Below are 27271 nucleotides of genomic sequence, written 5' to 3'. Positions count from 1 at the left end.
GTGTAATTAGCATTCTGGGCAGGAGGCACAATATCGTCAGACCTCCATATAAACTCTTGGCCAAAAGAACCTTCGTAGGATTCAGTCAAGGGTTTTTTCTATCCCTAGATGTCCTCCAAACAAATGGCTGTGAGCTACGTCCAACACTGCTCTCTGGTGCACAACAAGCACAGCGCTGCTGCTCCACTTCTTGCTCTTGCATTTGGACTACTCTTTATAATAGGTCCCTTCTTATCACGAAGTATGGCCCTGGGTCTTTGTGTTTCCCCTCCACTGGAACCCCATTCAGCGGATCATTGGCTTGGTGTTGCCCAGAATTTCTAAATGAGGGCCCAATATGCTCTAAATCAAGGGGACCTATTTCTGTTTCCTCTCCAGGGTTGGAATCAGCAGAACTGGGTCCAGCTTCTCGCTCGTCTTCAACCTGAGTTGCCCCCCTGCCCGTGGGACGAGATTGCCTCCCTATGAGCACAGCCTAGTGGTTCCTAGCCAAGAGCCTGGTTCCCAACCTTTTGTCCGCCCACCTTTCTCGCCTAGTTTTCCAGGGCTTCCCAGTTGCAGAGAACAAGTCCTGGGCAAATTCAGAGAAAAATGGGAGAGGGCTACATACTGGGGCCACAGTATCACTCCTGGGGTCATTACCCTCCTCGGACTCACTCACCGAAAGTAGATTCCCAAACCCTGGGAAGTCTCATCCTATGAGGACTGGATATGGGAGTTTAGGGACCATCCCCACCGTCACCCTCATGGTACTCCCCTGAACTTCAATTTGTACAGGGATGGTCAGATAGTAGTTGACAGTGCCATGTACACAGGTTATCCCTGTGTGTTTGGCCCGAGACAGCTGGTCCTATTCCACTGGTTTCCCTGACACCAGCGTGATGGCAGTCCTGGAGTCCACCAATGCAATGGTCTTTATGCCGTTCATCTTAACTGGCCACGGGTACCTATGTGGGGTCATCACAAGCCCCACAAGGTTGATTAAGCCACATGGGGCAACCTGCTCTGGCCCCATGCCACTCCCGGAAGCGGCTGACACCACATGCCTGCGGCCCCTGGGAGTGAGGGGGAGCAGGGGCTCCATGCGTTGCTCTCACCTGCAGGCACCGCCCCCCGTAGCTCCCATTGGCCAGGAACAGGGAACCACGGCCAATGCAGCTTCCAGGATGGTACCAGCAGGCAAGCGTAGCGTGTGGTGGAGCTGCCTGCCCCACCCACCCCCAGGAGCCACTGCTGGAAATGCTGGCCACTTCTGGGAGTGGCACAGGGCCAGGGCAGGCAGGGAGGGAGCCTGCCTTAGCCCCGCTGCACGCCGCAGCCGCTCGAGGTAAGCAGCTACAGCCCAGAGCCTACACCCCGAACCCCTCCTGCATCCCAACCCCCTGCCCTAAGCCTCCTAACCCCCTGCTGCACCCCAACCCCCTGCCCTGAGCTCCCTAACTCCCTCCCTTGAGCCCCCTGCTGCACCCAACCCCATGCCTTGAGTCCCCTCCTGCACTCTGCACCTCCTCCTGCACCCTGGCCTTGAGTCCCCTCCTGCACTCTGCACCTCCTCCTGCACCCTAACTGCCGGCCTTGAGCCCCCTCCTGCACCCCACACCCTTCTGCACCCAACCCTGTGCCCTGAGTCCCCTCCTGCACTCCGCACCTCCTCCTCCACCCCAACCCCTTGCCCTGAGCCCCTTCCTGCACTCCCTCCCACACCCCAACCCCTGCCCCAGCCCTACATTCGTGGCCCTGCATGCAATTTTCCCACCCAGATGTGGGCCTTGGGCCAAAAAGTTTACCCATCCCTGGGCAAATGGGAAATGAAGGCACGAATTGACTTGTCCAAGGTCACACAGTAGGTTATTGGCAGAGCCATTTAGGAGCTAAGTCTCTGAGGCCCCATGCCGTGCCCTGTCCAGCAGACCATGCTATTGGCTGTGTATGGAGGAGGCAGAATGTAGCTGGTTGATTTTTTGAGTGTGGGCGAAAGGGCTTCGCTGAGCCTCTTTGCTACAACTGTCCTGTTTAGCAGTTTTGCTGGAGATGTGCCTCAAGATTCTGATAGGCACTGACGATAAAATAATGTAGCTGAACTGAATTGCCTCTCTCAACCGTTATGCAGAGGGAGGGGAAACCGAGCATTAGGTTTCTGTTTGTAATGGAAAGTGCCTTTCTGCCACTCCAAGGAAAAAACAGCTTTGTAGAAGTGTCAGCGTTGTTTTTTTGGCACTTTAGAGACTAACCAATTTATTTGAGCATAAGCATAAGCTTTGATGCATCTGATGAAGTGAGCTGTAGCTCACGAAAGCTTACGCTCAAATAAATGTGTTAGTCTCTAAGGGGCCACAAGTCCTCCTTTTCTTTGTGCAGATACAGACTAACACAGCTGCTACTCTGAAACCTGTCAGAATGGGAGAGGTTTCCGCTTGCTCTCTCTCGAGGGCGGGGATCACAAATGGCTGCAAGGCAGAGTGCAGGAAAGAGGGATTAATTGGCTTGGAAGAGAGAAGAAACAGGTCCTCTGATTGAGCTACAGCAGGGTTGGAGGGGTCATATTTGCTTTTTCATCAGTTATGCCAAAGAATTGGAGAGGACATCATGCTTAGATAAATGTAGTGGCTGGAAAAGTGTCGGGAGAAGGGCAAATTGATGACCAGATCTTCCCATCTCTGACTTTCTCCAATTGTAATTTTCTGGGTAGATGCTCAGGGGAGTCTCACATCAGCCTGAAGATATTTTGGTTGATGGAGTCAACAGCGTCTCTCCCAATTTGGCCCCAGCTACAATGGGCCCAACATAACTTCAGTTGCAGAGTGCCAAGCTGGGGTGTAATATGCATGGTTAGTGACTGGATCCTGGAGTAAGAGACACAACAATGCACTCCTGGGGACCAAAAGTGGCCACTGATTTGGGATGCCTTGTGTTATGAGGGCTTAATGTAAGCCCCTCTTGGACCCAGCTTTTCAGAGGGGCTGGGAAGCAGCATTTCTGATGAAAGCCAACAGGAGCTGTAGGTGTTCAGCACCTCTAGACATAAAGCCTATAGCATCTCCCATGGGGCTCTCAAAAATCAATGCCCACAAAATCATTGGGCACTTCTGCAGATTTTGGCCTAAGGCTGGGAGTGTGCTACAGATCATGTCTCATTTGACTTGCACCATCTATGACCGTATGCTCCTCAGAGCAAGGATCCTGAACCAGCCAGAGTCTTCACTGCCCTCACCTTGCATTGTCATTGACATCTGTGCAAAGTGAGGAAATGCTCCCATTCCTATTAGTAATAATAATTGACTTGTATTGTGGTAGCACCAAGGAGCCAGAATCATGGATCAAGACCCCATTGCACTGGGCTTGGTACAAACCCAGAACAAAAAGACAGCCTGTGCCCCAAAGAGCTTGCTATGGCGAGTACTTGGCACAGGTGTGAGAGACTCCTCACGGAGCAGGGAAGCAAAGAGTAGGCCCTATCCAGCTGCCGGGCTGTACCACTCTGTTACCCCATAGCTCAGTCGATGGTATGGAATGATGATATAGCCATGTGGGAGGCTTAGCCTGTTGTAACTGAGTGAGAATTCACAGTGAAGATAGGACACTAGGACCCAATTATCATGGTTCAGGAGGGTAAAGCTCCTATCCCCCCCTCCCCAGGAATAACCCTGTCCCACGAGGCCTCTTTGCCCAGGGCAGAGCTGATCCTATGCTCCCTCCTCAGAAGCCCTGGTTGTAGAGAGCGAGCTGGAGCGAAAAGGAGCAGGATGGGGTGTAACTAGGACATATCGGCCACCCTGACAATTCTCCACCCCTGCAGAGTCCCTTTGAAACAGGAGCACAACTTTTTTTTGGTGGGAGGGGGTTGCTGCAGCCTTTGCTGGGGGCCAAACTTGCTCCAGCAGCCCCAGAATAGAAGGCAGTTTGAGCCTCTCCCTTTCTCCCCATCCCAGCACTCACACAGGGATGAATCCAGCCAACCCCGCCTGTTTGCACTACCCAGAATGGAACAACCCCAAAATACCCTCGTGTCCCCAACCGGAGAACGGAAGTGACCCCAAGGGCACATGAAAAGGGCTGTGACTGTTCAGCATATATTTAATTTCATCATGAAAGTTCCATGGGCTCCATCTGATCTAATGGATCCATTCTAGCACATGGCTGACAGGGAATTCCTCCTAGATGTTGAGTGGGTGCTACTTTCCAGACAGCAGCCTATGCAGAGACCATTGTTAATGCTTAACTCCAAGCCCTCCCAAAAGCACAAGGATTCCCTACTATGAAAGAAACAGCCTTTTAGGCTTTAAAAACCCCAGTGATTTCATAGAATCATAGAAGATTAAGGTTGGAAGAGATCTCATGAGGTCATCTAGTGCAACCCCCTGCTCAAAGCAGGACCAACACCAACTAAATCATCCCAGCCAGGGCTTTGTCAAACCAGGCCTTAAAAACCTCTAAGGATGGAGATTCCACCATCTCCCTAGGGAACCCATTCCAGTGCTTCACCACCCTCCTAGTGAAATAATGTTTCCTAATATCCAACCCAGACCTCCCACACTGCAACCTGAGACCATTGCTCCTTGTTCTGTCATCTGTCACCACTGAGAACAGCCGAGCTCCATCCTCTTTTGAACCGCCCTTCAGGTAGTTGAAAGCAGCTATCAAATCCCACCCCCACTCTTCTCTTCTGGAGACTAAACAAGCCCAGTTCTCTCAGCCTCTCCTCGTAAGTCATGTGCCCCAGCCCCCTGATCATTTTCGTTGCCCTGCGCTGGACTCTCCAATTTATCCACATCCTTTCTGTTGGGGGGGGGGGCAGAGGTTCCGACTCCGTGGGTGCTCCAGGGCTAGAGCACCCATGGGGAAAAAAATGGCAGGTGCTGAGCACCCACCAGCAGCCCTCCTCTCAGCATCTCCTGCCTGCCAATGGCTCCTACTGATCAGCATCTCCCTCTACCTCCCAGCGCTGCCACCTACCATGGATCAGCTGTTTCACGTCAGGAGGTGCTGGGGGAAGAGGGGAGGAGCGAGGGCACAGCGCACTCAGGGGAGGGGATGGAACTGGGCGGGGAAGAGGCAAGGCGAGGGCAGGAAGAGGAGGGGCAGGGGTGGAAAGAAGCAGGTGGGGTGGGGCATTGGGGGAAGGGGTGGAGTGGGGTCAGGGCCTGGGCAGAGCTGGGCAGGGAGCATCCACTGGCAGATTAGAAACTCGGGTTCCTGTGGTGGGGGGGCCCAAAACTGGACGCAGTACTTCAGATGTGGCCTCACCAGTGCCGAATAGGTGGGGAATAATCACGTCCCTCGATCTGCTGGCAGCGCTTATTTCATTCAGCTGTAGGGCTTGTGTATGCAGGGAAACGTACTGCTGGAGCCACAGTGGCATAGCATATAGCTACGCTGGCATAGCCGAATAAAAGACACTTTATTCTGGCATAATTACTCATCTTAACTACATAAAAATTCACTTTTATTCCAGAATAGAGTGTCCACGTGGGCTTTGTACTGGCCTAGCCATAGTGTTCGAATTATACCACTTCTTCCAGTCAGTTTCCCCAGAAAGACAAACCCTTAATAATTTTACATACATGCCTCTAATCTCTCTCGTAGTTCCCTATAATTGATTCAGTTCCACCTCAGTAAATAGCTACTGGCAATGTATGTATACTGCATCTGGGTTCGAACTCCTCAGCTACAGGCTAGCTAGCTTGTGGTATCTATGTAGGTCATTCCTCACAGCACTACTCATTTCATGCCAACATGCAAATGTCACTCTTGATTAAATGCCAGGAATTTTAGCTACCTGCAAGATCATGATTTGGAAGCAATATTGCAGAAGTGCCTGCTGAGATGGGGCCTGTTGTGCTAAGCACCGTGCCTAAGTATTTTGGCAGTGCCTAGGAGCCCCAGCCGTGGATTGGTACCCCGTTGTGCTAGGCACTGTACAGACACAGAACAGAGACAGTCCCTGCCTGCAGTGCTTACAGTCTGAACAGACAATGTAGGCTGAGGGTGGGAGACAGAAAGTTTCATTACTACCATTTCACCGATGGGGAACTGGGCCCCAGAGAGACTAAGTGACTTGCCCAAGATCATACAGAGAGCATGTGGTAGAGACTTGGATCTCCTGAGCCCCATGTATTAACCCCAAGAACAGCCTTCCTCTTCCGTCCATAATTTAAAGTCATATCATTATAATTCTAGTGGTTCCTCTGTGGCTACACAAAGACCCAATACTGAAATGGAGCTCTAAGCTATAAAGACAGAGGCAGCCATTTGGGGTCTTTAGCACATAGGGCTGGGAAACCTAGGTCCTAACTCTTGCTTTGACATTGATTTATGACCCCAAACTGCTCCTACGAAATTTGGTGACAAAACCTACCCTGACTTCAATGGGAGTGGGCCAGGGCCCCAATCTGTGACCTCCAGCGAGTCACTTAGCCTCCATGCTTCAGTTTCCCTATCTGTAAAACTGGATGAAAGGTAGCATGGAAGAGAAGCACTGTGTCAAAGCTGCCCAGGAGCAAGGTGTCCTGAGCAGGGAGCCCCTTCGAGTCCAGTAACAATTAATTGAAACTCAATTAAAAAATGGCAGCCACGACCAAATAAACAGCTTGCCACATGGTTTAACTGAAGGCCCCAGGCCCCTCCTCTCCTGTCCCAGCTTCACGCAGCTCTAGGGTGCCAAGCATCTGGTTTTCAACCAACCCTGAGGGTTCTGGTGAATCCTGCTGACCGGGCCGTATAAAGTCCGGTTAGCAGCGCAGCGAGGCTAAGGCAGGCTCCCTACCTGCCGTGGCTCTGCACGGCTCCCAGAAGCAGCAGCATATCCCCACTCCGGCTCCTATGCGTAGGGGCAGCCAGGAACTCCGTGCACTGCCCCTGCCCCAAGCACCAGCACCAGCCTGGAGTGTCCTCCTGCACCCCAACCCCCTCATCCCCAACCCCACCCAGAGCCTGCACCCGCAGTCAGAGCCCTCACACCACCCCGCAGACCAACCCCCTGCTCCAGCCCAGAGCCCCCTCCTGCACGCCAAACCCCTCAATCCCAGCCCAGAGCTCCCTCCTGCATCCCAAACCCCTCAGCCGCAGCCCGGAACCCCTCCTGCAGCTGTAGCCTTTCTACCCTGCGTGGCTTGTCTAGATGATGATGCTCGGTGATCTAACCTCACTGCCCACTCCTCTTTCGCAGGTGACACTCCTCCTTTGGGTGGGTGTGTCAGGGCAGCAATGTCTCCAGCAGGGAGCAGAGAAGGCCTGCACACTCCATCACACACTGTTTGTTCTAAGTGATCGGCTCACTCCATTTCAGAGACAGTATTTGAATGCTGAAACAGGGTGCAAAGATGTATTCAAGAGTCAGGAGCGTGTAACTGATGCCTTCTGATTCAACTCTGCAATTCAAAGCAGCTAGTTGAGGATTTCCCCTCTATAGCTCCAGTTCTGCAAGCTCTGCCGAGGGCTGACCCCTCTTGACTTCACTGGAGGTCCGTAAGAGTCAGCCCTCATAGGCCAGCTTGCAGACTTCGGATCTGTGGCAGCAAGAAGCGTCCACAGTCCAGATGATTCCATCATGCTGTTTGGTGGGTTTGGCCTGCTTACCCTGAAACATTCTTGTATCGTAAATCAGAAACCTGGAATATCCCCAGCTTCATTTCCAGCTGTGTTTTCCTTTGATCTCTAAACATTTCCCTCCTATACCCTGATTCTGGTAGTATTCACAGAGTTTCAGATAGGTGGATTCAATTAACTTCACAGTTGTAACTGACACAGTTGAAATGTAGGAGTATATTACTCTAGATTTGTATTAGCCAATTCATAAATGTATGTGACCTTGCAGGGGCCTCTGTTTATCAGTGTTTTGAATGCGGAATGCTGTTGGGAGAGCACCAGTCCCTGACTGAGGAATTAAAACCCAGGTGCAGTATCCTGCAGGATATTTCAAGAGGCTAAGTGGCAGCAGCTGCTTGTTAGAAAGAATGAGCAAGGTCAGCTGTGGCAGGGCTTGTGTTTGAATGTTCTGTTTAATATAGAAGGAGAGTGTTTGTGAGACATGTGGAAAGGGAGGAAGAAGTGTTTCAAAACATGACCAGTAGATTGTTGTCAGACTAGATTTCTTGGTTAACCCCTTAGCTGCTAGAGCTGTATCCCAGTAGCACTGTTTGTGCAATTGGCTGTGATTCCTTCCTGCACTGGGGAAATGTATTTCAGTTCCCCAACCAAGAGGGCTACTCAGTACCCAGTGGTAATAGGGCTTTACAGGCTGAGGAGAGTCTTGGAGCTTGGGTGTTTGTGGCATTGCTGCAGCACAAGGCGAGTGGAACAGTGCGCTGGTTTGGCAGTAGGGTTGCCAGCTCTCCCGGTTTCACCAGGAGTCTCCTGAAATCATGCTCTATCTCCCAGAGGCTATTGCAGCCAAACCGGGAGATTTTAGGCGTTAACAGTCCAGCAGCACAGCGGGGCTAAGGCAGGCTCCCTACTTGCCTTGGCTCCTTGCCGTGCCCACAAGCTGCTGGCACGTCTCTGCAGCCCCTGGGGGGCAGGGGGTCTCCGTGTGCTGCTTCGCCCTGAGCACCGATTCCATAGCTCCCATTGCAGGGGCATTGCCTGCAGGCAGGGGCAGTGGCGTGCGAAGACCCCTTGGCCCCCTGCCTAGGAGCTGCTGCCAGAGGGATGTGCTGGTTACCTTGGGTGGATCCCAAAAGCAAGTGCCGCCCAGCCAGGGCCTGCACTCCTCACCCGCTCCCAACCCCCAGCCCAGAGCCTGCACCCAAACTCCCTCACCCCCTCCCGCACCCAAACTTCCTCCCAGAGCCTGCACCCCAACCTCCTGCCTGAGCCTGGTGAAAGCGAGTGAGGGTGCGGGGGAGTGAATGATGGAGGGAGGGGGGTTTGAGTGAATGGGGAGGGGTGTCAGGGAAGGGGCAGAGCAGGGGGTGGGACAAGGATATTTGGGTTTGTGCCATTAGACTGTTGGCAACCCTACTTGGCAGTCTAGTGCCAACACACCTGTGTTGCCAGGGCCATGGGTCGAGGGCCGGGAGGGGTCAGTGAGTTCGATTGACCTGTGCCTTACAGCTCCTGGAGACAGCTGGCCAAACGGCAGGTGAAACCATAACAAATTGGAAGGTAGCATTTCACCCTCCTTTGGCCCAAGCAGATGGAATACTTACCTATGGGCAGTGGAGACTCAGGCCTTCTGTGCTGCTGTGGAGCACAATCTCCCCTTCCCCACCCGTGCTCTGGGGCCTGAGCAACTTCACCCTGAGTATCTGCGTGGGGGGAAGAGGTGAGAACACTGTAGAGGGAATCAGACTTTCAATTAGACTTGTGTGGAAATACAACCTGGGGTAGCGGGGGGCAGGCCAGTGGGGGTTTCAGCACATGGCCTTGGGGCCTTCTGGAGGGAGCTGGGTTTTTTCCTTGCACCCTCTGAGGTAGATTCCTGATCCTGCTAAGGCCTCTTTTCATGGCTCTGGTGGAGTAAAGGGGCTGGAAACATCCTCCAAGGGGACTCTCCCACTGCCATAGATCTGCCCTTGTTCCAGGCTCTAGCATAAGGGGCACCTTTGGGGCAGGCCAAGGGTGAGAAGGAGGCATGGGCAGAACACACAGTGCTACAGATATTGTCTGGTTCTTGGGGAAGCAGAGCTAAATTGGAGCAGCCTCAGGGCTGCTCTAACATATGCTTGAGGCTGTGCTGACCTGTAGATAGGCCCACGTAGGAGGAATGCAAAGAAGGCATAAGGCACCCTTTGTCTCCCATGGTTCATGCACTCAGGCCTCTCAGTCATGCCTGGAGCCTGAACAAACCCAAAGACCTCACTCAGGACTCTAGAGTTTTGCATGGCATCTTGTTGGAGTGAAACAACTGTGCTCTGCCCTTGTGCACAGGGACTCAGTTTCCACAAATTCCTGTGCAGGCTCCTAAACCTGAGCTGAGGTTGTGGTGTCCTTACAAAAGATCCCATCCTAGTCATTCCACATACCCTGTGGTTCATACCCTGATTTCCCACAATAAGCATCCAGTAATAAGTTGTTGGCTTGCCTGCCCCTTACTTGCTGTGACCTCAGTCATGATGCATTTCCAGTCCCCTCAAAAGGGGGGGTCAGGCTAGAGATAAACCTGAACTGTAAAGCCTAGATACTGAATATGCTCAGATCCAGGGTTTGGGGCTGAACACATTGCTAATTCTGGCAGGGCCAACTTAGAGCCATTCAGAGACTGCAACAGTCTGGAGGCCTCTAAATAGATGTATGGATGGGGACTATATGGGGCAAGAATTTAAATGAGGGAGCCTAGATTAGGGCACCAGGATTTGACCTCTAAAGCTGAAGACAGGGCACACCTTACTGCATTTAGGAAGGCTTGGGGCAAAGGCAGGGGTGGCTTGGCGAGTGGACTGGATGCTGCTTGGGTAGCAGCTAGATTTGGTAGACAACAGTTGCAAAGGTAGGCAGTAGTGGTGGAGTTGGAGAAGTTGGGCAGAAGTGGAAGGATGCCCTCCTGGCTGGTTCAGTGGAATCCAGTGCATTGCCCCAGTTTCAGACCCTCTGGGGGTGGTCCCTCAAAGCTGGGACAATCGAGCCAGCTAGGACATCTAGTCACCCTAGGCACAGGTGCAAGCTCCAGGCTGGCATGGCACACTCAGCACATTTGACTACATGGAAAGGTACAGCATGTGAATGAAATGATTATTTCTTGGTATATCATTTGGATGATGATGGCTGCAAGAACCATCTGCTTCTCTGACCATCCCCTCTGCCTGTCCCTTGTTCTCCTCACTGGAGAGCAGCTCTGGTGTGTTAGATAAGCAGGAAGGATAAGGCAGGATAGAGATGGAGTTGAGGCCCGGTGGAGCCAACAATGAGGAAAGGAGGCTGGCCTCTGAAAGTTTTGAACAATCCGTTGGCTCCTGCTGTGGAATGCAGCTTTACAAACGCAGGCAGACTTTATTTTACTTCCTGTTCTCTGACTTGCTCCCTGATTCTGTGTTTTGAAACGTGCATGTCTGATGTTCCCAGGCTGAGCTCGGCAGCCCCTCTCTGCACAGGAGTCTTTCTTCCCATTGAAAGAGAAAGTTTACTTAAGGCTCAGAGGAAGGCTTCAGAGGAGACATGGGGGCGGGTGGTTTGGCCTGTGGGTGGGCTGCCTTTCTCGTGCCTTTTTTGCATTTCTTCAGATTATAATTGTTCAATAACTTTATATCTCAGTCACTTGGATTCAGCACAAAGGAGGACTTACAACCTGGCTGGGCAGATGTCCCAGCCAAAGCCTCTCTTGCTGCCTCAGGTGCCATTCCACTTCGACTCTCTTGGAAGGATCTGTGGAGCTGATCCAGGGAGAAAGGGGAGGTTGCCCTGATTAACCTTGTTCAGAGACTTACCTGGTAACACTTGGACAGATGGCTCTGGAATCACCAGCTTCTTAGTCTGAGCAAAGATCACAGGAGATGAAGATCCAGCCTGCAAGGGCTGAGCTGATGTCTGAGTTGCCCTGTTCACAAAGCAGTGTCTGTCTGGCTGATGCCTTTAAATGTTCCTTGCCATGGAGATGCTAAGAGAATCTGTTCTCCATTTGACGTTTCAGATGTCCACCTACAAGCGGGCGACGCTGGATGAGGAAGATCTGATGGACTCAATCGGGGAAGGGGAAGTTTACCCTAATGGAATCCAGGTAGGCTATCCAGTCCGTGATACTCCACTTTGCAAGCAATGTGACTGTAAGGTCATTCCAAACACAGCCCTCTCTCTCCCCCAGTGATTGTCCTGCCACCATACCGTGAGCAAGGGGGATGTGCAGGGAACTTGTGCCTTGCTGATAGAAAGGAACTCTCTCCTCCAGTGATGTAGCAAGTCAGAATGGGCCCGCTGTACCCTCCTCTGTTCCCCTCTACCTTGTGACCATGGAAGCCCCATTCACCGTGCTTCTCTATCTAGGCTGCTTCCTGACTGTGCATGCACCTGGCCTGCTCTCGCAGGGCTGCAGCACAGCTAGGGAAAGTGCCTGTCTGTTTAAACTTGGCTGCAGGCGGAGCCTGGTCTTCTGCTCTGCAGAGACCTGGTCAGGTGGGTTAGAGCTCTGTACCTGAGATAGCCCAGGCTAGAGACATGCGGGGACTCACTGAATCTGAGCCCAGGAAATGTCTGAACCAGTAACACTTTCAACAGGCAAAAAGAAAAGGAGTACTTGTGGCACCTTAGAGACTAACAAATTTATTGGAGCATAAGCTTTCGTGAGCTACAGCTCACTTCATCGGATGCATTCAGTGGAAAATACAGTGGGGAGATTTATATACATAGAGAACATGAAACAATGGGTGTTACCATACACACTGTAACCAGAGTGATCAGGAAAGGTGAGCTATTACCAGCAGGAGAGTGGGGCAGGGGACCTTTTGTAGTGATAATCAAGGTGGGCCATTTCCAGCAGTTGACAAGAACGTCTGAGGAACGGGGGGGGAGGGGGGAGAGGGGGAAACAGTTTTACTTTGTGTAATGACCCATCCACTCCCAGTCTCTATTCAAGCCTAAGCTAATTGTATCCAGTTTGCAAATTAATTCCAATTCAGCAGTCTCTCATTGGAGTCTGTTTTTTAAGTTTACGAATACAGACTAATACGGCTGCTACTCTGAAACCTTTTTACAGGCAGTTTTTGCTTTTGGGATTTGCCCTGGCAGATATTCTCTTGAATTCTCCATCCTAAGCAATCACCTCCGGCCCAGCCCCATTGTCCCAGGGCTGTGTCTGTCAGCAGTCGGGAGCCTTAGACACAGTGACTTCAACACAAACACTTGGGGGCTAACTCTAGCCTGGGTGTGACTCCACCAATGTCTGGTGTCACAAATAGGGCTGCCCTGCCAGGCCCCCTAGGGAGAGGCTGTGAGGCAGGCAAGCCAGAGGAGTGGTGATGTGAGAACTCCTAGAAACTCTTATCAGTCTGCCCTGTCTGTGCACAATACACACCCCCTAGGGCTGAAGCTTTGACCTGACAGGTGCCTGGTGCAGCCCAGCTGAAGTGCAGTGAGGGGCAGAGCAGAGCCTAGTCCATGGTGAGATGAGCAGCAGAGTGTGTGCTTTGTGCCAGCTCGCCCTCCTGAGCTGTCCCACCTACCCTCAGTTAACTCCACACCATCTGCTGGGTCCCTGGCTAATGGAAGGACGAGATTAGCCCCACAGTAAATATAGTTTCATCCTGCCTGATCGCTGTCTACAGGCACCAAGGAGGTTTCTGATGCTGGAGGGCTCTCTAACCACACAGAGAAAGGCATACTAATATCCAGTGACTAAAAGTAGAAGCCAGCAAAGTTCACACTGAAATCAGATGTAAATTTTTAACAGTGAAGGTAATTAACCATCAGCATAACTTGCCAAGGGATGCGGTAAATCCTCTGGCACTGGGAGACTTTGACTCATGGCTGGATGTTGTTACTATAGAGATACTCTAGCCCAACCACAGGTCACAGTACAACACAGAATCACTCGGTGACATTCTACAGCCTGGGCTCTGCAGGAGGTTAGACTAGACGATCAGATCAGTCCCTTCTGGCCTGAAAAGTTGTGAAAACAAGGCATTAATGCTAATGACCTGTTACAGGTCTAAAGGAACTTTCCAAAGAAGGAAAAAGTCCTGCGTTTGCCTGAGTGAACCCAGTACGGTCTCCCTTTTAGCTTGCCCTGTGATGCTGTCCTCGCTGACCTTCCTGATCCCTTGAAATAAACAGAGTCAGCAACTACATACCAAGGTCTGAAACTGTCAAACAAACCCCTCTTACATCTGCCCTGTTTCCCAGGCTGGGCCCGATGGGATTTTGCTGAACTCCACCACTCGATACACTACCCCTCTTCACTCCAAGCCCTGAATCTCCTTCAGCAAAGGAGCAGTGAACAGACAATACAGGTCTGAGTTGCGCTGCAAGTGTGACACTTACAGAACCTGGCTGCTGCCAGGGGCTAGTGGGGCATTTCCGAGTCCAGCAGAGTCCGGGTGCTGCAGGAAGTGCTGTGGTGATTCAGTGTGCAGGGCTCTGCGTCAGCCCTGAACTGATGCTGCAGCCGGTACAAGGGTGCTGTGATGCTGGAGGACCAGTTCTGACCATGGTCCTTCTTGCAGGTGTCAGCCCTGTCTATCAAAGGGATTTATGACTCCCACCACTGTAGTATCAGAGCACCTCCCAGTGTTGAATATGTTTATCCTCTGTGAGAGACTCAGACCGGAAGGATGAGAGAGTAGTAGAAGGCAGCTATATCAGCCTCAGAATGAGCAGGTCCCTGTCCCCTGGATAGCTGAACAAAGGCTACTGCAGGCCAGTCAAGACACCTGATGCCAATTAACCAGTTAAGGTCGTTTGGCTAATGCCAGCACCTGACCCCAATTAATTGGCAAAGTGTCAGTTAAGGCTGTTAGGTAATGGAGACAGCTGGAACCAAGCAAGGTCTCGCTCATATCGCTTAAAAGCTCTCCTTTCCAGCCCCTTTGGGGGAGTCTAGGTGAAAGGAGCTGGAGGTGAGGGTGAAGCTAGGAAAAGGGGACCACAGGGGAAGTGGCCCAGGGAATCAAAGCAGCTGCAGTGGTGAAGGGAAATCCACCAACAGCTGCTACCATTAGGGTCCCTGGGCTGGAACCCGGAATAGAGGGTGGACCCGGGTTCTTCCCCAGCCCCGCCCCATGCTCTGCAGAGATCCCCTGGAGAAGGGAAGCAGGACTCGGTCCAGTCAGGAGGTCCAAACTGTGCCTTCTGAGCTCTACGGAGCAACAAAGACTGTGGGGTATTTCCCCTTCCCAGCTCCCATACTGGCCTGTGATGAAAGTAACTCAATTGGCTGTAAAAAGAAAAGGAGGATTTGAGGCACCTTAGAGACTAACAAATTTATTTGAGCATAAGCTGTCGTGAGCTACAGCTCACTTCATCGGATGCATTCAGTGGAAAGACGTTCTTGTCAACTGCTGGAAATGGCCCACCTTGATTATCACTACAAAATGCTTTTTCCCCCTCGCTCTCCTGCTGGTAATAGCTCACCTTACCTGATCACTCTCGTTACAGTGTGTATGGTAAAACCCATTGTTTCATGTTCTTTGCGTATATAAATCTCCCCAGTGTATTTTCCACTGAATGCATCTGATGAAGTGAGCTGTAGCTCACGAAAGCTTATGCTCAAATAAATTTGTTAGTCTCTAAGGTGCCACAAGTCCTCCTTTTCTTTTTGCGGATACAGACTAACACAGCTGCTACTCTGAAACCTGTCAATAGGCTGAGACTCTTGCCATTACATTGTGAAAGAAAGGTCACATTGGAGCCTTAGTGAATTTCTGAGGTCACTGAATCCACCCGGAAGTACAGAACCCACCAATACAGGCTTGGAACTTTGTCACACCTTGCACACCCCTGTGCGGTGGGGCAATACAGAGAGCTAAGGTGTAACCATGCCTCAGGGGATCACAACTGAGGATGCCAAATTCAGGACAAACTGCTGAGAAATAGGGCAGATAAACTCCAAGATTGGTGGTTATTTCTTCCATAAAATATACCAAGTCAGCAACAAAAGTAAACTTCTGTTTCACCACATGGGCTAACAGGAAATCACAAAAGCAGTTTCATTATTCCAGTTCTTATATCACCACCACTGGATTTAAAGGGAGTGGTTCTTTTCAACCTGTCTCATCAAATAAAAGGTTCTCCTGATCCCAAAGGGCCAGCCACACACACAGGTTAATATATAACTTAGATCTTACCCCAAAATCATGCTGATGCCAATCCTTTAGTAGCTAAAATCTAAAAGTTTATTCATAGAAAGAAAGAAACAAACGTGAGAGTTAAAACTGGTTAAAGGAATCAAATACATACAATAACTGCAAAGTTCTTGGTTCAGGCTTGTAGCAGTGATTGGATAAACTGCTGGCTTAAGTCAAGTCTCTGGCTGCTTCTAAATCATTGGAAGGTCCTCAGTCCAGTGGTTAGAATGCCCCCTTAGTATAAATTCATAGTCCAGAGGCTGGAGCAGAAAAGAGGCAAAATGGAGGGGTTTCCACGGACTTTTATATCTCCTGCCATGTGGAGGGAACCCATTGTTTCAAACAAAGCCCTCAGCACACTAGTGGAAAATTACAGGTGACAAGATAGTGTTTGGAGTCACATGGGCAAGTCACATATCCACGCATGAAGGTCTGGACACTGCAGAAGCCATTACCTATACCTCAAAAAGCATCTTTGCGGGACAGTCCATTCAGTGTAGATGGGCATCTCACATGGTCCGTTGTCCGTTAAGTGTTTCTTGATGAGCTACTTAATTTGAATAGTCCCTCAAAGATGTGCTGGCTAACTACCTTGTGGGCATTACCCCAGGAGCAAACATTTGAAATCCAGGTATAGAGCCAATATTCATAACCAATAGCGTAATCATAACCAGCCAATAACCTTTTCATAGACATTTTACATGCCACATTTTGTACAAGATTTGTTGCAAATATATAACAGTGGTTGCAACAATGATCTGTGTGGTCATATTTTAATCAGATAATGTCACAGAAGGTCACACAGAAAATCTAGGGCTGAGCAGGAACTAAACTAGCACCCAAATCATTGGGTCATCCTTCCTCTCAGTGCCCCAGCCCGTTCTAACTGCAGCCATTTCATACAGCCAGCCTCAGTTTTCCTCGGTAGGGTCAGCTGGACGCAGGATTCTTCTTCATTCAAAGTGGATGTGTTGGAGTGGTGCATGCTGTTAAACAGCTGGAAGGGACTGGCTTTGGGGCTGCCCTGTGTGTGTTCTAGCCTGTCAAGAATGGAGGATGTTATCAGGGAAGAGATCATTTTTTCAGAAGGCACTTAGAGAAATAGACCTATCCATCTTTAGGAGAGCCGCACTGGGCTGGGCCTATTGCCAAGGAGTTGCATGCTGCTTAGAAAAATGTTGTATACACAAGTGTGTGCAGATTCTGGTGCACAGAGGAGGCACGTGTTCCCAGAGTGAGTGCAGCAACACTCAGAACCATCCTTTGTCTGAATTAATGGTACACAGGTAGGAATAAAATTAATAAGTTAAGGTTCTAATTTCCCTGCAGCCGCATGCACAAGCTACCCCAGGATGCCTCCAGTCATTCTCGGTAGCTAGTGTGATCCCTCGGAGTTTGGATCAGAACCACTTACCAAGGATGTGGAGCCAACATTTCACAGGGACCAACTAATTCAGAGGTACTGTGGCAATCAAGCCTCAAAAAGACCATGCTGGTTCTGTGTGAAGTTAAGAATCGCTGCCTCTGAGTATGTAAAACAGCATCTCTAAGTTAAGCTTGAGGCTCAGTGGAGAGACAGTCACAACTTGTCTCCCTTCTGATGTGTGCAGATGGTAAAAGGCAGGAATTTCTGTCAGTTCCAGGAGTTCAACATGGTATGGAAAAATTGCTCAGTCTCCACACAGTAAATCATCTTAAACTGTATTGTGCCTTACAAGCTTGGGTGTGACAGGGTTCCTGCATCTAAACAGCCATAAAGTCTGTCTTTAGGAGCTAGTTGAAGGCAGATCTGCTGGAAACAGCTTTATTCAAATCTATGCCAAAGGTTTACATTAGCTGCAGCATAAACATTATGTTGTGGACGTACTGGTTTGATTGCCTATTTGTGGTGTTTAGATGCTGCTTGTAATTGTTAGAACTGGGAGCACTGGCTGTTGGGAGTCTGAAAGGACAGGAAACAGGAAGCGGGGGGGGGGGGGGGCAGTTGAAGAGGTGGAATGAGAGCTACCAAGGGTGCAGCAGCAGCTTGGTAAAGAAGTTTCCACTTGAAAAATAAAGTCCTTTTGAAGTTTGTTAGTACCTTGCCTGGTTGCTACAACATTTTGGTGATGAGGATGGATCTTCTGCCTCTAAACCCACCTGCACCCTTTCTGCAAAGCCCAGGTGAGCCTCCAGTTACTTTTACTGCCTGGATCCATATGTTTGAGACTTTTCTGCTTGCAATCAGTGCTATAGAGATTTCTGAAGAAAGAAAGCGTGTTCTGCTAATCCACTGCCTTGGAGCAGAAGGGCAGCACATATTTTACACTTTTCCCCTTGCAGATGATAAATATGAGACTGCACTCACTGCATTAAAGAACTTCTTTGTGCCAAAAGTGAATGTGGTAGCTAATCGCTACAGATTTTGCCAGCGTGAGCAGAAAACAGGAGAGACTATAATGCAGTATATTACTTCCCTGAGGAGTCTGATGGTAACTTGTGACTTTGGGAATATGACAGATGAGATGATTAGAGACCAGCTCATTGAGAAAACAACCATGCTTCATGTAAGAGAAAGTTTACTTCTAGAACCACAACTTATTGCTTCTTCTAGTGTAACCATTGCTACTCAGATTGAGTCAGCTACAGCTGAAGCCAAAATAATGAGCATGGATATAGGAGGCAGAGTCCAGGCTGTGACTCCTTTTGCAGAAAAGTTCACTATCGCTGCAGACAAACGATTACAAGAAGAAAATTGACCAGATCAGCAAATTCAAAATACAGTAAAAGCATGCTTTCACTGTGGATCCCCACAACACCTTGCAAGCTACACAGGATGTCAGGCAAAAGTAGCTCAGTGCAATCATTGCAAAAAGATTGGGCATTTTGCTAAAGTATGTCGCAGCAGCCAGTTCAATCAACAGGTGCATGCAGTTACAATACCAGATGTTACTGTGCTGAGCGTGGACAAAATCACTACTGCACATATTCCAGAACAAATAAAGTGCACTGTAAACATTTCCGCCATACCCTCAGGCAAATCACACTCTAGTTAGCTAATGTTGGACACTGGCTCAGCAGTATCTGTACGACCTGATTCCATCTATTTGCATTACTTTAAAGATGTGCTTCTTACTGAACCCAAACTTCACTTGGTGTGCTATTTGAAAAACCATATTCCAGTACATGGCTGCCTGCCACCAATAGTTACTTTTGGTGATTGCTGTGTCACTGCAGAGTTCTACATTGTCCACAAATATTGTCCACAGATATTCTCTGTGTATATATAAAGCCTGCTGCAGTTTCCACGATATGCATCTGAAGAAGTGAGCTGTAGCTCACGAAAGCTTATGCTCTAATAAATTGGTTAGTCTCTAAGGTGCCACAAGTCCTCCTTTTCTTTTTGCGAATACAGACTAACACGGCTGTTACTCTGAAACCTGTCATTGTCCACAAAGGCACTCCTATCCTTGGCAGAGATTTATTGGCTTCTTTAAATCGCAGGGTAGTTAATGGACGAATTGATCTTCCTCAGCAAAGCACTCTTGTGGTATACACACCAGTTTCAGCTGGGACCCAACACCAGGTTGAGGAGAGACTCGGCTGTGCTTATGGATTTCTGCATAAAGTTAAAATGTGCAATAATGTGATGCCTGTATGACAGAAGTTACGGCGCTTACCATTTTCAGTCAGGGAAGCTGTTTCAGAGGAACTTAGAAAACTTGTTCAAAAGGACATTATTGAAGAGATTTACTCCTCAGAATGGGTTTCACCTACAGTAGTGACGCAGAAGAAGGGTGGCGATATTCACCTTTGTGTGGACTTAAGGGAGCCAAATAAAGCTATTGTGATTGATAGCCATCCTCTTCCTCACATAGAAAAAGTATTTGCAGAACTCCGTGGAGCAAAGATGTTTTCTACTCTTGATTTGCAGAGCACATATGTCAGGGTTCCCTCCCCACTCTGAACTCTAGGGTACAGATGTGGGTACCCGCATGAAAGACCCCCTAAGCTTATTTCTACCAGCTTAGGGTTAAACTTCCCCAAGGCACAAACTTTTTGTCCTTGGGGGGTACGCTGCCACCACCAAGTGATTTAACAAAGAATCAGGGAAAGGACCACTTGGAGTTCCTATTCCTCCAAGCCTTACACCCCCTTTCCTGCGGAGGCTTGAGAATAATATCCTAACCAACTGATTACAAAGTAATTCACAGACCCAGATCCCTGGGTCTTAGGATCATAGAGAGATCAGTCAGGCTCTTAAAAGAACGAGAACTTTTTTAGACAGAAAAAAGGTAAAAGGAGCACCTCTGTGAAATTAGAATGGAAGATAATCTCACAGGCAGTCAGATTCAAAACGTAGAGAATCCCTCTAGGCAAAACCTTAAGTTACAAAAAGACACAAAAACAGGAATGCACATTCCCTCCAGTATAGCGAATTTCACAAGTCAAAAACAAAAGCAAAATCTAACGCATTTTATAGCTGGATTACTTACTAACACTATAGGAGTTGAATTGCTTGCTTTCTTGATCTGTCCCCGGGCAGAGGCATCACACAGATAGACAGACAAAGCCTTCTCCCCGCCCACCCCCAGATTTGAAAGTATCTTGTCTCCTTATTGGTCAGGTGCCAGCTAGGTTACTTGAGTTTCTTAACCCTTTACAGGTAAGAGGATTTTATAGCACTGTATACAGAAAGGTGCTTTCCCTTCCCTTTATATTTATGACAGCATACTACCAGGTTATGTTGCATGAAGATAGTGGAGACCTCACAGCATTTATTACACATGAGGGACTATTTAGTTTTAAACATGTTCCATACGGTCTCGCATCTGCCCCAGGTGCCTTCCAAACAATGATGTCATTGATTCTGAAGAATCAACATGGAGTTCAGTGCTATCTGGATGATATTATCGTGTTTGGAAATACTTCTGAGGAGTATGACAATAACCTGCAGTCTGTACTAAACTGCATCAGCAAAGCAGGTCTCAAGCTCAATAGGTCCAAATGCAAATTTAGACAAACTGAGCTCTCCTTTTTGGGGCATACAATTTCACAGGCTGGACTAAAACCTGATCCAGATCATATCCTGGCAATTTTAAATGCTCCTCCTCCAACAGATTTGCAAACTTTACGTTCTTTCTTGGGTCTTACCTCCTGGTATACAAAATTCATTCCCAATTATGCTTCTTTCATTGAACCGTTACGAGAATTACTATGGAGAAGTTCAACGTTAGCGTGGCTAACGGATGAACAAGCTAGTTTCGAAACGGTGAAATACTTGATTGGATAGTCTAGTACTTGCACTATTCAGTCCTGCATTGCCAACAATTGTAACTACTGATGCTTCTGATTGTGGACTTGGGGCTGTCCTCACACAACTTCATGAGGACAACACAGAGAGGACTGTTGCATTTGCTTCAAGGACACTAAGTAATGCTGAGAGGAAATATTTTACAGTCGAAAAAGAAGCACTTGCTTGTGTCTGGGCTACGGAAAAATGGAGAACTTACCTGTGGGGGCTGCACGTTCAAGTTGCGCACAGACCACAGCCCTTTGACTATGTTGCTCACCATGAAAGGACTGGGAAGAGCAGGATATCGTATTGCTAGGTGGTCTGCAAGACTACTCTCTTTCAATTATGAACTGGAATATAAGCCTGGAAACCAAAATGTGGTCACCGATTGCCTTTCTCGCCTGCCTTTGCCTTCACCAGATGGTCCACCGGAGGATGAGGGTGTAGTGGTTACACTTATTACAACGCTCTCACTGCAGTTACAAAAGAACAATTTCAAGCTGCTTGTTCTGCATGTCCAATTCAACAAAAACTACGGGAATTTCTAACAAAGAGATGGCCCAGTAACCTAAAAATCTTGACCAAGTTTTGCTGCCTTATTTTAGAGTTTGGGACAAACTTTCTTTGCTTGATGGCTGTGTGCTATGAGATACACAACGGCTCCTTGTGCCAGAAGAATTACAGTCAAAACTCACACCTTGCACACGATACTCATCAAGGAATTGTCAGAACCAAACAACGACTACAGGATCTGTATTGGTGGCCAGGGATGGACTCTCAAACTGAAGCACTCATAAAATCCCATGTCACTTGCCAAATGCATGATAAGACAGCAGTGACATGTATCCCTCCATTACAGCCTGTTCCTCTTCCTGAATCTGCATGGGGAAAAGTGGCAATTGACATTGTAAGGACCCTTTCATACTGCTCCAATTGACTGCTGTTATGCCATCACTTCAATAGACTATTTCAGTAAATGGCCCGAGGTAGCGTTTACATTGCAAATCTCTTTTGCTACAGTAATTAAGTTCCTCTCTTCAGTTTTTAGCAGGGAAGGTAACCCCAAAAACTGGTTTCAGATAATGGTAGTCAAATTACTTCCCTGGAGTTTGAAACTTTTCTAGCAGAGGGGAACATTTTACACAGAAGGTCATCCCTATATTTCCCTCAAGCCAATGGGGAAATCGAATGGTTTAACAGAAGTTTGAAAGAGAGTTTGCAAATGGCTAAACTGGAAGGGCGATTGTGGATAACCTTCACTACTGATTTCTTGCAAGCATACTGGGCTACACGACATGCCATAACGCAAAGATCACCCGGAGAGTTACTGCATGGGAAACAGATGAATACTAAACTGAACGTTGCTGGATTGTTAAAGGCACGACCTGATGCCTCAACCGAGGATGATGTGAGAAAAACAGTTGAACAGAACCAAGTAAAGTATAAGGCTTTCACAGACAAGCGGTGGGGTGCTAAGAAACCAAAGTTTGAGTGAAAAGAAAAGGAGTACTTGTGGCACCTTAGAGACTAACCAATTTATTTGAGCATGAGCTTTCGTGAGCTACAGCTCACTTTGGAGTGCAGTTTCTTCATTAGAATATGAAAACGTGGAATTTTACACGAAGGGGACCATAAATTCACAGCTCCTCTTAAAATCATAGAGAAGAAGGGACCTTACACCTATCGACTTTCTGATGGGCGCGTATGGAATGCTTTTTATCTTGCACCTGCCTATGCACCAAGAGGAGATTATGCCAATACCCAGTCTGCATTGGATGACTTCACCATAGTATCAACACAACAAGACACTGCACTGGAACCGGGGCTTGAGAGACAGCCTGTCCGACCCAGACGACCACCTGTCTGGACTAGAGACTATGTTATGTAGTATCTACAGTGTTTTCAGTATAATATTTCTGCCAACAATATAGTGTCTTGTTTCATATTTGTTCCTGTGGTTAGAACAATGTTTATTTTAATTGGGAGAGTTTCTTAAGAGAGGAGGGAATGTGGTGTTTAGATGCTGCTTGTAGTTATTAGAACTGGGAGCACTGGCTATTGGGAGTCTGAAAGGACAGGAACAGGAAGTGGGGAGGGAGGGGAGTGAGAGCTACCAAGTTTGCGGCAGCAGCTTGGTAAAGAGGTTTCCACTTTAAAAATAAAGTTCTGATGAAGTTTGTTATTACCTTGCCTGGTTTCTACAACACTATTCTGGGCCACTTACCTGTGCAGTAACTCAGTTCAGTCGGCACATAGTGGTGGCAGAGACTACAGAGCATTTTCATGTACTACTAACTTCCAGTTAAAGAGGACGTAGCTACTAGCACCGTGAAAATACAGCACTAATTAGTGACAATCAGGAGCAACTGAGCACACCATGTGAGAGACCTGCACAGCTGGACTCTGTAAGAACTGCAGATAGCCAGATGCTCCCAACCCCCCCGTAGTACTTTAAGCAATATAATAATATTCCAAGGAATATAATAGTAAATTTTTCTCTGATTCAGAACAGATGTGGCCAGGTTACAATGCCTGGGGACAACTATTTGTCACTTTTAAAAATGACCCATCCTATCAAAGGAGATAGGAAGAGAACTGGAATACTAAGACAAGGAAAGTGCTGTAGTACAAGGGAAAGGAATTCCTTAGCCTCTGTGGGTGCATTTATGCTGCAATTAAACACCTGTGCTGGCCTGGGTCAGCTGACTTGTGCGTGCAGAGCTCAGGCTGCAGGGCCGTAAAATTGCTGTGCAGACATTTGGGCTCGGGTTAGAGCCTGGGCTCCAGGATCCCATGAGAAGAGGGGGTTGACTGACCCAGGCCAGCCGCGGCTGTGCTGCGGGTCTTTTATTCCAGTGTAGACATACCCTGGGATGCCTTGTCAGCTCTTCTCTTGATCTTGTTTTTAGGTAGCTCTTTGCATCCCAAAGTATTTTCCAGCCTGTAAAATCCAATCCTGCTCTCATCCAAGTCCATGGCAAAATTTTCTTCACATTTTTTTAACATCCACACAATTCAGAAATATCTTCATCCAAAAGGGCACCCACCTCTGGAGTGGAACGCAGCAGTCATCAAACTTAGCATAGCATTACTTAGAACAGGAGGAAAAGTATTCTGTATCCAACAGAAACTTCCAGTGGGAGAATTTAAAGTGGCAGAAAGTTACTAGCACTTGACAAATACAACAAAAAGGTGTGGATGTTTTTTAAATAAAAACACTGGTCCAGATCCCCATCAAGTGTAAACTGGCACAGCTCCACCGAAGCCAGCCAGAAATCTGGATCAGTAATGTTAACTGTATACACAATCCTTATTGGCACTTTAGACTTTCTTGCAAACAACCAAAGAAAGATTAAGTCTCATGAATATCCTCAAATGTGTTTGCACCAGAGATTGTAATTATTTCTTGCTTGTATTATTGTATCACTGAGGAGCCCCAGTCATGGCCTAGGATTCTATAGTGCTAGGGGCTGTACAGAGACAGAACAAAAGCTGTAAGTGCCACCATCTTGGATTTCTCCCCACATCCCTTCCATTAGTTTGTCATTCAGACAGAGAGAAGAAATAACCTAATGTGACTTCATGCCCTACAGATAATCAGCAGCAAATATTTTTCTGTCCACACAGGCTGAGCTCCAGTATATTTCTGTAAAGTGTCAATTGAACAAAAACTTGTAAAAATTGGTCTGCTTGCAAGTTACCTGCGAATGGGGAAGAGGCTCAATTAATTGGCAACATTTTTCCAGCAAATAGCCCAGCGCTGGTAACTTCCCATTTGTAATTAGTCCATGATACCAGAGTTAATATCTGATCCTCAAGATTGTAAGCCCTCCACAACAGGAATTGTATTTGTCTCTCTGTACATCACGGAGCACAATGGGGCCTTGATCCTGACTGAGGCCTTTGAGTGTTCCAATAGTAGAAGTGTTCACTGAAAATAAATGAGCCAGTGCCTCACTTTTCACATCTCTTGTGAGAGCCCTCCTGCAGTACAGCATCCCCTAGCACTGTGAGGGGCCCTAGGTGAGCACTAGCTCCAGGAGAAGAGTCTGCCATGTCCCCCCTCCCACCCATGCCTGATCCTCAGAGGTTCAGAGTCTATTACAGTCCCTAGAGCCTGGCCTTTTAGCTCAAACTGTAGACATTTAGGCCTCTAATTCTGGAGGTCCCTGGTTCAATCCTGGTGTGTCAGCCAAGATGGTAGCCAATGACACTTCCTGTAGCACTTGGGCATCTCAGTCTCTGGCCAAGGGTTAACCAGGCCTTGCATAGCTTGTGTAATCTCTGTTGAGATTGCAGTCTACAATGGCATCGCTGTGCTTCTTGCTATTATTGTGCTAGGTTTCACTGATGCATTATGTGTGGCTGTTCCTGTTACCTTTTATTGGCCTCTGTTGTGTTCTGCTTCAGCGGTGTTTCTCTGACCCTTCACCCTCATCAGTGGCTGGCACTGCTCCTTGGGTACTAGTGTTGTCTGACCTTTTCTCCTGCCCATCCCTCTGAATGCAGCTCCCTTGTTCCCATGCACCATCTCAGGCCCTTGCCTGCAGAGTTTGTTCCTGTTAATAGGTGGGGGTGGGCCATGAGATATTGCTGCATCTTAATCTTTACCCCTTCCTGAAAGGAGATTACTCTAATCTCGGTCTAGTTCCTCCAAAACAATGAAGAATGGAGAAACTCTTTGAAAAGTGACTGTGTAGGGACTTAAACATCCCATTGTGCCAGTGAATTTCTGCAGCTGCCAGGCTCCAGGGCAGAAAGCGAGCTGACGTTCATCTGCTGCCAGGAGCTGTAACCTTGGGTGTCTTGCTACTGTTATCTACAGTATCTGTGCTGTGCACATCAACTGCGAGACAGTGCTGAGTCAGAGGTGCATAACTTTTGTTGTCCACACTCTGAAGTTTATTCCTTGCTGCATCTCTGAGGCATGCAGACTGCAGAGGACAATGGCCCGACTGCTTAGCAGGAGCTCAGCTGTACAATAGGTCAGTGCAAAGATATTTCACCTGTGGCCAGCTCCTGTCTGACTGGAAAGGGAATGTCCTATCTAACTGAGGAGACACACTAATGCACATCAAAGATACAACATGCCTCTAACTCTGCTCTGAGTAAGGGGCTCTGTAGCTAAAGGCCAGTTTTCCAGAGAACTTGCATATCTTTCACCTGCTTCCTTCCCTGTCCTCTCCCAACTCTTAGCTGAACAACAGGAAGATATTCTTCTCTTGGAATAATCAGATCTGGCTGGAGTCCAGCGCCTCAGACACTTGGCTAAAAGCCAGCATATTCCAGTACCATGAACATGCATGGCATTTTACAAGGGCCCCTGCCCTGATGGGCTCTCAGTCCAAGCTAAGAGAGGAGGTGGAGAGGGAAAGGAGGACAGGGCTTGCCACAATAAAATCACATGGCTGCTTTGATTAAATGATGCAGGAGTTGGTGTGCCTCAAACTTTTTTTTGCTTGTAATGTCTCTTCCTTGGTGGTCAAAATCTGTTGGGGTGGGGGGGGGGGAGAGCCTCTTGCAGGGCTGTGGTTACAATCCTTGTGTCACTTGGTATGCAAAATGCTAAGGTGATCAATAACCTTATCCACAGGTGGAGACTGGACACTGCTCTGTTCCAGTGCAGCAATTCTCCATTCCTAACTCCTACACACAGCACTGCATGGCTGCAGAGACTAGCCACACACACACACACGGTGGAGTTAAATTTGACAGTACATCAATTTAGGGTAAGAATGTTAGAGGGATTGTGTAATTATGCTAACAACAAGTATTAGAAATCCTGAATGAAAGTTGAGTTTAGATTTCTTTTAAGTGTAGCTTTAATTAATATTTTCTTTAGCTTGAGTTGAGTTACTTATAACATCCCTGTAATGTGTTTTACCCTTCAGTTACTGATACATACACTCAATTAGTTATTGTGTTGCGGTGGCGCTTAGCAGCCCCAGCCACAGACCAGGACTCCATGGGGCTTGGAGCTGTACAAATTAGGGTGACCAGATGTCCCGATTTTATGGGGACAGTCCCAATATTCAAGGCTTTTTCTTATATAGGGACCCATTACCCCTCCACCCCCACCCCGTCCCGATTTTTCACACTTGCTGTCTGGTCACGCTAGTACAAATACAGAACAAAAAGAACTGACAATGTAAATACACTACATAGAATGCACACACTCAGCCTTCATCCCATCTTAACGTGGTTCTTGGGTTTTGTGGTCTGGGAATTTCCTTTTTTTTATTATTATTATTAAAAATGTCATACATTAACACTGAACAGAAAACCAACA

At 48.2% G+C, this 27271-nt stretch overlaps 1 protein-coding gene across 6 annotated transcripts in view; it reads left to right on the top strand.

Annotated features, from left to right (window-relative positions):
• ECE1 (endothelin converting enzyme 1) overlaps positions 1-27271 on the top strand; it is a 117400-nt gene that overhangs the window by 39702 nt on the left and 50427 nt on the right. For 4 of the 6 annotated variants that reach the window (XR_012155600.2, XM_073317222.2, XM_073317218.2 and 1 more), the window contains exon 1: positions 11507-11650. Coding sequence is in view for 5 of the 6 variants with exons in the window: in XM_073317222.2 (XP_073173323.2) it covers positions 11510-11650 (141 nt within the window). In the remaining variant the exon portion in view is untranslated. Of the gene's footprint in view, positions 1-11506; positions 11651-27271 lie in introns of those variants that run through there. The other 2 variants (XM_073317220.2, XM_073317221.2) reach the window with 1 other exon arrangement.

The sequence above is a fragment of the Lepidochelys kempii genome, chromosome 18, assembly GCF_965140285.1.
Source record: "Lepidochelys kempii isolate rLepKem1 chromosome 18, rLepKem1.hap1, whole genome shotgun sequence".
In the NCBI taxonomy this organism is placed as follows: domain Eukaryota; kingdom Metazoa; phylum Chordata; order Testudines; family Cheloniidae; genus Lepidochelys; species Lepidochelys kempii.
The sequence above is the reverse complement of the archived record's forward strand: the minus strand, read 5'-3'. Positions and strand labels throughout refer to the sequence as shown.